The sequence below is a fragment of the Orcinus orca genome, chromosome 17, assembly GCF_937001465.1.
Source record: "Orcinus orca chromosome 17, mOrcOrc1.1, whole genome shotgun sequence".
In the NCBI taxonomy this organism is placed as follows: domain Eukaryota; kingdom Metazoa; phylum Chordata; class Mammalia; order Artiodactyla; family Delphinidae; genus Orcinus; species Orcinus orca.
Genome location: NC_064575.1, coordinates 32,425,390 through 32,436,973, shown reverse-complemented (window position 1 = coordinate 32,436,973; position 11,584 = coordinate 32,425,390). Strand labels below are relative to the sequence as shown.

At 38.5% G+C, this 11,584-nt stretch overlaps 1 protein-coding gene across 5 annotated transcripts in view; it reads left to right on the top strand.

Annotated features, from left to right (window-relative positions):
- The window catches only part of LOC117199119 (uncharacterized), a 37,283-nt gene that overhangs the window by 4,579 nt on the left and 21,120 nt on the right, over positions 1-11,584 (top strand). For 2 of the 5 annotated variants that reach the window (XM_049700398.1, XM_049700396.1), the window contains one exon: positions 3,495-3,610. The exons of the other annotated variants lie outside the window; for them this stretch is intronic. In XM_049700398.1, the coding sequence (XP_049556355.1) occupies positions 3,512-3,610 (99 nt within the window). In that variant the 5' untranslated portion in view covers positions 3,495-3,511. The remainder of the gene's footprint in view (positions 1-3,494; positions 3,611-11,584) is intronic. 5 annotated transcript variants of the gene reach the window in all.

Genomic DNA, 11,584 nt, shown 5'->3' with positions numbered 1-11,584 from the left:
GTTTCCAGGGACTGCCATAACAAAGAACCACAAGAATTATAAAAAGGTATGTAAATGAGAAGTAAGGCTTCCTGATTCTTCAGATCTCCAGTTCACCTTCCCTAAGACAATAAATAAATTTAACAAATATTATGTGCCATAATGCTAGGTGCTGGAAATACAGGGATAACAAAAGACACATGGTCTCTGTCCTTAAAATGCTTTTAATGTTCTAAGGGAGAGAGAACCTAAGCATACAATTACAGTAGAGTGTGATAAATGTTCTGATAGAGAAGTCCAGGGCACACTCAGAAATTAGGGGAAAGAAGACTGCATGGTAATTTAATGAAGAGAGGTAAGGCAAACTGCCCAAAGTCATAGAGTTTTTGAACTACAGAGACATGATTCCTGCACAAATCTATTTGAATTAAAGCTCATATTCTTTCCGGGAAGTGCTTGCTGTATCACTAGGGTATTACATTTTCAGTTTCACTTTATATGATGTCTCAGGAGAGGAATTTAGTAGCAAGAGGGAATTTCCCAGCTACAAAAAGACAGTGATGGACAAAAATTTATTATTAATGGACATTTTGTGGGAAATTCCATTTTCTTTTGACATTTTACTTGGCAGGTTTCCAAGAGTGTGGAAAGATGTGTTACCAGTAGCTCAGTCTGCATTTAAAAATTTTAGCTCCTGAATTAAACAGGATATTGCTTTTTCAAATGTCTTCAGAACTCAAAATCATTTTCTCCATCTGTCACTCCTAGCTTGTAGGCAAAATATACTAAGATATAGTTTTTAGGCAATACACACACACACACACACACACACACACACACACACACACACAGACAAAGACACACTTTTTTTTTTCTGCTTTAGGCAGTGGCTATATGAAAGAGATAATAAGTTCAGTACCATTTTTAGTATCCTTTTTTGGGCAAGCATAGACAAAGTTGTGGAAGAAGGCAGAGCTTTTCTTATTGTAGTAGCCAGTAGTCTAGTTCAGGAGTCCCCAACCCCCGGGCCGCAGACTGGTACAGGAGCACAGGCCTGTTAGGACCTGGGCCGCGCAGCAGGAGGTGAGCGGCTGGCAAGCGAGCGGAGCTTCATCTGCTGCTCCCCATTGCTCGCCATCCCCCCCACCCAGTCCGGGGAAAAATTGTGTTTCACAAAACCGGTCCCTGGTGCCAAAAAGGTTGGGGACCACTGGTCTAGGTCATAACAGCGCCAGCTGGTGCAATTTGGAATCAGAAACATGACTGAAGCAGGGATCCAATGTCAGCAGCTGAACAGGTTGCCAGAGAGAACTCTAAGGTTTATTGGGAACTAAGGAACACTCAGGAAGCTTCTTTGACTTAATTTTTATAATTGTAAAAAGGAATAGAAATGTCTGCCCTGCCAGGGAAACCTTGTTGCACAACTCCTGCCAAGGACACTGTTCACACTGGGGAGGTGCCATTCACGTGGAATACATTATGAATGGGCCCCCGAGAGTTGTGCGATGTGGAGGCCCTATAGCCTACCTGTCTCCCAGGATTGTTCTGAGAGACTCAAGTTATACAATGAATATAAAAGAACTTTATAAGTTATAAACCTGTCAATCTATGTAAATAATAATAATAATAGTTATTATCCTGGCCATCTCTGCCCTTCAAGCAACATTCTTACCTAGTTTAAGAAAGAGAAAAGCAGCCCTTATTAGCTGGGAGCTGGCCTGGCACTCCCAGTGAATCTGTGGCATTCTCCTGTTCAATATAAACACTTTCATAGAACACCAACCTCAGATAGGACTATTTTGTCACTGTAGTGGAGCAAGAAAAAATAAGACCACTTCATTATCATGTTTGAACAGACAGAGGTAAAAACATTGTTCAAACCACAAAAATGAGCAAACATTGCCCTTTCCTGGCTAATAATAAGTGCCTGCTTCTTCTTTACCAATTATAGCTTTATCTCAATTTCATTATTCTCACTGTCTAGATATAAATTATTGAGATACCTGATCAGAGGATCACTCCTGCTTCCAGACAGCATCCAATGCAGGGAAGATACCCGTTTCCTTGAATGCTCCTCAGAATCACCTACAAGAAGTCCAAATCCTATAATAAATTATTTCTAACATCCTCTTACTGAGATGTCCTGATTCCTCATGGTACACATAACTCCTGCTTGCAATGAGTCAGTAAACCCAGATTTATAGAACTGCAGATGTGTTCCTGGTGATCTTTGGATGGAAGACATTGGCAGATTCATAGAGCAGTTATTACCCAGCCTGGAGCCCTCACTGTCTGCATTTCAGTTAAAGAACTGGCTCCTCTAACTTCTCTAGGGACTTAGCTATGGTGTAGTTTCTTTTTCATAGCCCAGAACTCCTGAGGAAGAGATTCTGGTTGACCATAATATCACCCTTCAAGTCCTTTGTGGATTATGGGGATATGGACATGAGGTACTGAATTTCTAAAACAGCAACAACAACAACAATATCGACAACAGCAATAATAACTAAGACTTATAGGTTAAGAATCCGCCTGCGAATGCAGGGGGTACGGGTTCAAGCCCTGGTGTGGGAAGATCCCATATGCTGTGGAGCAACTAAGCTCGTGCACTACAACTACTGAGCCAGCTCTCTAGAGCCTGCAAGTCACAACTACTGCAGCCCACGTGCCTAGTACCTGTGCTCCACAGCAAAGAGAAGCCACCGCAATGAGAAGCCCACACACCGCAACAAAGAGTAGCTGCCTCTCACCGCAACTAGAGAAAGACCGCGCACAGCAACGAAGACACAATGCAGCCAATAAATAAATAAATTAATTAATTAAAAAAAAACAAACAACAACCTAACACTTATATAATGCTTGCTACGTGTCAGGGACTCTTCTAAGCAATTTCCATAGAGTAACTCACTTAATACACCAACACAAAGGTAAAATTATGACAAAAGTACCAGATTTTTAAAAATCTTTGCAGCCAATATTCTGATAACTCTCTAAATCTAAAACTGTATCTCTAAACTCTTAGACTGTAGTCTAAGTAGCAGTAGTATTTTCTTTCACCTATTTAGAAAATTAAAATATTATTAAAGAAACCATGTACAACTGAATATGTTGGATGGAAGATATTTTATTTCAAGCATAATTAGGTATTAAGTTTATTCCTTTTAGTAGATTTAGTGAAAACTTAGTCATCTGATTGAATGAATATATCAATCTTCTTTAAAAACTTATTATGAAATAGATGAAAGAAGTATTAAAATTGAAATACTAACTTCTCACACATAAAAATGTTTTACATTCTACCAAATACAATATCATTAAGACAAGCTTGTGTTGTAACTATTACCCCTATTGAGATATGATGGGGCTAATAAATGCTATTATAAAGGCAGGAAGATTCCAAAGATATGATGGGGCTAATAAATGCTATTATAAAGGCAGGAAGATTCCAAAGAAAAAAAGATGAGGTACTATGTTACCAAACCTACAAGTCAGGTAAGATACTTCTCTTCCCCTAGGAAGGAGTACTGGCCTGATGAGGGAAGGGGAATGGATGGTACAGCGAGAGCCTGGGTACGTTATTCCAGTGAAAGAACTCCTCCTGGAAGAAAATACCTGGAATGAGGGGATGGTGGTAAGTGTTCTCCCCAACAATTCCCATTTTAAAGATGGGAAAACTAAGTCTAAGAGTAGATTGACTAGCTTCAAGTATTACAAGTAAAAGGTGATAGAACTGGGAGTAAACCAGATGGTTTATTTCAGGTTTATCAGAGGGCCCTTATTAATGAGGTACACGATATAGTATCCTAGAATCACAGTAAAACCAGGACCTATACATGTAAAAGTCAGAGCCGACTATCATAAATTTGCAGCTTTCTTTATATTTGCTTTGTGATGAGGTAATGAACTTATTAGAATAAAAGCATTGTATATATTTTTATTTAGTGAGTACTCAAATGGTGCATACATCTGAATTAAATGCCTGAAATATCTGTTATTAAGAAGCTATCATTGGAAACGTAGCAGAGTGTACATATGTTTATGCACACAAATATTTAACAGAAACACAGTAAAGAGGTTCAATTATATTCATGCTGCAGTATGGAGGTTACCAGAGAGTTAGTGAATGAGGAATTTAATCACTATTATTTTGTAGAGTGTAAATGATTGAGAAAAACTTACAGAAAGAGGTGACCTGAAGGTCAGTTCAAAGGAGAGAATCATTTTTAGCTGTTTCCAGAGAGTTTTTGTTACATTTTAGAGAGGGCTACAAAATCCAAGAATGAGAACCATGTCCCACCAGGACAACTGGTGGGTGTGTATGTTGCAAAGAAGCAATAGCATGGTGAATGAAGTCTGTACCTCACTACACTCTGGGCAATAAAATGTTTTAAGAGTCAGGTTCCATAATATGAGTTTGTAACATCTTATCTATAATTTGTGGGTAGATGGGCAAAGGCTTGGCCTTAATCACACATATAAAAACACGTTAACAGGATCATGTTTGGTTTTAACCCCAGTCTGTATTTTAGTACCTGCATTGCTTATCCTTACTGAAACTTGCTTTCCTCATCCGTAAGGGAAGTACTTTATGAACTGTGACATACTAATTAATTTTAGTTTTGAATCATGGCTCTTCTTTAAGGTTTTCTTTGTTCTAGTTTAGTGTCATTTGAGGGTGAACACTGGACAAGGCACATATAGAAAAACACAGGGTATTTCCTGCCTCCCAGGAGTTTTAAGAAAAGAGAGAACAGTTTTTAGAGGCTTAGCACTTATTCCACCCTTGGATGTTTCCCTACTAACATGGTTTCTAAAATTACTCATCTGTGTGGAGCTCAATAAATATTTCTCCACTGACTAACATAAGACAGGCAGATCAAATAATTAGATGTAACACTTTCATTCGTACAATATAGCATGTTATCTTACACATGAAAATTGCAAAAAAATGTTCAAAGAGTAACCAAACTGGCTTTTAGGATCTAGCTGTGTCAGTCAGTTTTGGTTTATTATCTCTCTCCTCTGCCTGCTGTATCTTGTATTTATTTATGTAATCTTAATGTATAACTTCTAAACTATAAGAGCTAGCCACTATGGCTTTGAATGTAATGAAGTCACAGTATGACTAAGGAATTGTTTTCTAATGCAACTCTCCCTAAACCTCAAAACATTAGAATAATTCTATAGTCCTCCATTTGTCTCAGTTACTGCTCAGAGCACTAATGCAGCAGGTTGTGTGCCTGGGCATTATGGGGTACTTGCTTTCACTGCTGAGCTTTCTAACACTACGAATAAAACATAGATTATTCAGAAAGTACAAAGGTTCAACATCTTCCCACAAAATCGTTGATGAAGTTATTTCATTAATTAGCTCTTAAAAACAAAACAACTGATAACAACAGCATACCTATTGATTTATGAGATAAAAAATTTCCTTTGAAAAGATAAATATTGATGCCAATACACTGGTGATGAAGTGGAGCCTAGGGTGTGGGGATGAGGCCAGCTAGCAGGCATTGTCTGAGTCAGGACGTTGAGCTGGGTCAGGAGGAATAGACCTTATAACTCTCTTATTGATCATTGATCCTGGGGGTGAATGACAACATCCTGTGAGATTTCTGAGTCAGTTCTGAAGTAGGTTCTCGTTCAAGTTGGGCAAACATGTAAGAGCAATATATAATTGCTTGGGCAGCAGCCCAACCTGGAGTTGATGCTTAGGATGAGGTAGGTAGACAGAGACTAAAGGATCAATTTTTTAAACCAATGAGAAAATCGCTGAAGTTGCTCTACTCAGGGCAGGCGTTGCGGGGTGCAGAGTACAACTGAGGAGTGGTTTATCCTTAATTCTTAAGTGTGCTAAAAGTAGATGTGTAGTTTTATTATATGGTATTTTGGGTCAGTAATGATAGTCTTACATACATGTCTGCTTCTATATGTTACTTATACATTATATATATTACATGTGTGTATGTATTACATGTGTATCTATATATTACATTAGTTCATACATGTAGATTGTATAAAATTTAGGAGAATCAAAAGGGGTATAGTGAAAAGTTAGTCTCTACCCCTCTCTATGCCTCCCAGCCACCAATTTCCCTCCTGGAAGGTGAATTACAATTGCCAGTCTCTCACTTCCTCCTTTCATGCTCTTTGTTCTAGCCGATTAATCTCCCCAAGCCCAAGGGCTCCTGCTCAGAAATTTTCCAGCTTCTGCATTTTCCTGTCTGGTTAAATTTAACTTTATTTACCTATCTTTCAAAGCCTCAATGTTTTATTTATTCTTCTTTAATTTCTTTTTTCCAGTTCTCCTAACAAGCTCCCTATGTCTCATTCCTACATGTACTTGTTCTCACTTCTCATTCATGATCTTCTCTCTTCTCTAGTCTATCTGAAATTTCTGCTTCTTTGAGACTGAAGTCAGACCCTATTTCTTCTGACTGCTCCACCCACCCCCATTGATCTCCTTCTTCTCTGAACTCCTAGGCATCTACAAAGTGGGTTATGCTTCAGTATCCCAAAATGATGCCAAAATATGTTAAATAAAATATTAAGTTGCATTATTTGGCTGGAACTATATAAATCCAAAGAGGCAAAGAGGTTAGCTCAAAGCTATCAGCTGTTACAATTATCTTTGGTTAAGGAAAAAAATTAACATACAGAATTTTTCAAAATATGGTTCTTGTGGGGAAAGACAAAAAGGAGTACTTGCTGGGGAGAAGTTGCAAACCACTAACTGTACACACATCTAGTACCTAACTATGTAGTCAAGTGGTTGAGAGCATGACCTTTGAAGTCAGGCACACCTAGGTTTGACACTCTCTGATCTTTTGGAACCTTGGTTTCTCAACAAGGAAATGAGTTAGCAAGTAAAGCACTCAGCACAACGCCTACTGTATGGTAAATGTTCAATAAATGTTATGTGTTATTGTTGTTGTTGTTAAATCTTATTTGCTATTTTGTAAGGTTTGTCTCCTGTGCTGGGCAGAATAGTTGACCCTCTTGCCCCTCCAAATGTCCACATCCTAATCACCAGAGCCTCTGAATGTTACCTTACATGGCAAAAGGGACTTTGCCGATGTGATTAAATCAAAGATATTAAAATAGGGAACTTATTCTGGATTATCAGGTAGACCCAGTATAATCACAAGGATCCTTTATAGATGGAAGACGAAGGCAGAAGATTCAGGGAAGAAGAATCCGTGTCAGAGTTAGAGTGATTTGATGTGAGAAGGAGTCAATGTGCTGTTCAGGCTATGAAGATGGAAGAAGAGCCAAGGAATACTGGCATCTAAAAAGAAGCTGGAAAACATAAAGGGATTGTCTCCCAGAGCCAGCAGAAAGGCTTTTAGCCCAGTAAGATCTGGTTCAGATTTGTGAGCCCTAGAATTGTAAGATAATAAGTTTGTGTTGTTTTAAGCCACTAAGGTAGTGGTAATTAATAAAGCATCAATAGGAAATGAGTGTACCTCCCCAGCTGAAGACCAATTTCGTAAAGCTCATAGTGTCCAGAGTAGTGTGGGATGGGAACATAAATGAAAAAATTGGGTTTACTGAGGGTTCCAGCAGAGAGGCATAGCAACTTGTAAATTGCCCTTTATAGTGAAGAAGAGGAAATCAGAGTTAGCTACAAGCCAGGTCTCTTTCTAAATGTGGATTTCCATTACAATATTAATTTAAAATACCGGGGAAATTCCCTATCTCACTGCCCGGGAAAGATGCCAACAGGCCATAAATTCACCTATACTCCAGTCAGGTTTTCCCCCTAAGTGTCCTTGCCTCCCTTACTTACTGCTAATTTACAAGATCAGTAATAATCACTATCATGCACTGGGTGCACAGTCTGTGTCAGGCATTGTGCTAAAGGTTTTGTACACATTATCATATTTAATCCTCACAAAATTCCCATGGTGGTAAAAAGAAATGTAGTACCTTGTTTTTCAAAGTTCAGGTCATGAGTCTCAGTGGAAATTGAAATCAGTTTGGTGAGGATTGACAAGCAATTGTAAACAATAAAATACAGTAGAAAAATACCAGTGTACTGCATGAAATGAATAAGTATATTTTCATAAAATTTGGTTTCAATTATACATATAACAAAGACTCTCAAGTTATAGGTGAGTCTTCATTGATAAAATATATATGTATTGGGTTGTGTTGTAGAACATATTTCTTTTTTTTTTTTTTTTGCGGTACGCGGGCCTCTCCCCCTTGTGGCCTCTCCCGTTGCCCGTTGCGGAGCACAGGCTCTGGACGCGCAGGCTCAGCGGCCATGGCTCACGGGCCCAGCTGCTGTGCAGCATGTGGGATCTTCCCAGACCCGTGTCCCCTGCATCGGCAGGCGGACTCTCAACCACTGTGCCACCAGGGAAGCCCTGTAGAACATATTTCTTATAGTGGGTTACATTAAAAAAATTTTAAACCCACCAGTAAAGTGGTTAAGAGTACAGGGTCTGGCAAAAAGGTTACTTGGTTTAATCCTAGTTCTTTGTCTTACCAGCTCTGTGATCTTGAGTGGGTTACTTGTTCTCTCACACAGTTACTTTGTCTCCTTGGGTCTCACCTCAAAGGTTTTTTCTGAGGATTAAATGGATGAATCTAAGTAAAGCAGTTTGAAGGGTGCTTTAGTAGCAAACACTCAGTTACTGTTACTTTCCCAATGTTACCTGGTTAGCAAGTGGCAGAACTGGGCAGATTCCTGTTCTGTCTGATAAAGTTTAGTCTTGAGTTTGAAATCAAAGGTAATTTCAAGCTAACTTAGGTGTCCCGTCAAAACAAACAAAGAACAAAATAAGTCTGCCTTTACAATAAGTTACCAGCAAATTAAAAATATGGGAACCCTCATCTTCTCAGGAAGTTGGCCTATGTTGGCAGAGTCTTGTCTCTGAGAGAGTACAGGTTTCCTGTCTTGTTCTGCTCTGAGTTACAGGAGAAGAATATGTGGAAGGCACTAGGTTGTTTGACATATAGAACAAACTGGTGACTCACAAAAAACTTTACCATAGGATCACCGTATAAATGTTTACATCTAAAAGGAATCAGGTAAAGGAGGAAATCCAATAAAGATGTAAAAAAAATAATAACACTTGAACAATTGTTTTCTTGTTTTTTGTTTTGATGTTTTAGTTTAAATTTTATTCCCTGCCCACAAACATCCATTAAGCACCCAGGAGAAGGAAAAGGGGATGTAACTAGCAATAGAGAGAAACTTTCTTCACAACAATGGCCATGGCAAGCTTAGGCACTTTTGGTGAAATCTCTCTGTGAAGTACTGGGAGAGGAATAAAAGGCAAACTGACACAGAAGTATTGTTATTTTTTTTTCTTTTACATCTTTATTGGGGTATAATTGCTTTACAATGGTGTGTTAGTTTCTGCTTTATAACAAAGTGAATCAGTTATATATATACATATGTTCCCATATCTCTTCCCTCTTGCAACTCCCTCCCTCCCACTCTCCCTATCCCATCCCTCCAGGTGGTCACAAAGGCCCAAGCTGATATCCCTGTGCTATGCGGCTGCTTCTCACTAGCAATCTAACTTACGTTTGGTAGTGTATATATGTCCATGCCTCTCTCTCATTTTGTCACAGCTCACCCTTCCCCCTCCCCATATCCTCAAGTCCATTCTCCAGTAGTTCTTTGTCTTTATTCCTGTCTTACTCCTAGGTTCTTCATGACATTTTTTTTCTTAAATTCCATATATATGTGTTAGCATATGGTATTTGTCTTTCTCTTTGTGACTTACTTCACTCTGTATGACAGACTCTAGGTCTATCCACCTCATTACAAATAGCTCAATTTCATTTCTTTATATGGCTGAGTAATATTCCATTGTATATATGTGCCACATCTTCTTTATCCATTCATCTGATGATGGGCACTTAGGTTGTTTCCACCTCTGGGCTATTGTAAATAGAGCTGCAATGAACATTTTGGTACATGACTGTTTTTGAGTTATGGTTTGACTCTCTTTGAATTATGGTTTTTTCAGGGTATATGCCCAGTAGTGGGATTGCTGGGTCATATGGTAGTTCTATTTGTAGTTTTTTAAGGAACCTCCATACTGTTCTCCATAGTGGCTGTACCAACTCACATTCCCACCAGCAATGCAGGAGTGTTCCCTTTTCTCCACACCCTGTCCAGCATTTATTGTTTCTAGATTTTTTGATGATGGCCATTCTGACTGGTGTGAGATGATATCTCATTGCAGTTTTGATTTGCATTTCTCTAATGATTAATGATGTTGAGCATTCTTTCATGTGTTTGTTGGCAGTCTGTATATTTTCTTTGGAGAAATGTCTGTTTAGGTCTTCTGCCCATTTTTGGATTGGGTTGTTTGTTTTTTTGTTATTGAGCTGCATGAGCTGCTTGTAAATTTTGGAGATTAATTCTTTGTCAGTTGCTTCATTTGCAAATATTTTCTCCCATTCTGAGGGTTGTCTTTTGGTCTTGTTTATGGTTTCCTTTGTTGTGCAAAAGCTTTTAAGTTTCATTAGGTCCCATTTGTTTATTTTTGTTTTTATTTCCATTTCTGTAGGAGGTGGGTCAAAAAGGATCTTGCTGTGATTTATGTCATAGAGTATTCTGCCTATGTTTTACTCTAAGAGTTTGATAATTTCTGACCTTACATTTAGGTCTTTAATCCATTCTGAGCTTATTTTTGTAGATGATGTTAGGGAGTGATCTCATCTCATACTTCGACATGTACCTGTCCAGTTTTCCCAGCACCACTTATTGAAGAGGCTGTCCTTTTTCCACTGTACATTCCTGCCTCCTTTATCAAAGATAAGGTGACCATATGTGCGTGGGTTTATCTCTGGGCTTTCTATCCTGTTCCATTGACCTCTCTTTCTGTTTTTGTGCCAGTACCATACTGTCTTGATTACTGTGGCTTTGTAATATAGTCTGAAGTCAGGGAGCCTGATTCCTCCAGCTCCGTTTTTCGTTCTCAAGATTGCTTCGGGTATTCGGGGTCTTTTGTGTTTCCATACAAATTGTGAAATTTTTTGTTCTAGTTCTGTGAAAAATGCCAGTGGTAGTTTGATAGGGATTGCATTGAATCAGTAGATTGCTTTGGGTAGTAGAGTCATTTTCACAATGTTGATTCTTCCAATCCAAGAACATGGTATATCTCTCCATCTATTTGTATCATCTTTAATTACTTTCATCAGTATCCTATAATTTTCTGCATACAGGTCTTTTGTCTCCTTAGGTAGGTTTATTCCTAGGTATTTTATTCTTTTTGTTGCAATGGTAAATGGGAGTGTTTTCTTGATTTCACTTTCAGATTTTTCATCATTAGTGTATAGGAATGCCAGAGATTTCTGTGCATTAATTTTGTACCCTGCAACTTTACCAAATTCATTGATTAGCTCTAGTAGTTTTCTGATAGCATCTTTAGGTTTCTCTATGTATAGTATCATGTCATCTGCAAACAGTGACAGCTTTACTTCTTCTTTTCCGATTTGGATTCCTTTTATTTCCTTTTCTTCTCTGATTTCTGTGGCTAAAACTTCCAAAACTATGTTGAATAAGAGTGGTGAGAGTGGGCAGCCTTGTCTTGTTCTTGATCTTAGTGGAAATGCTTTCAGTTTTTCACCATTG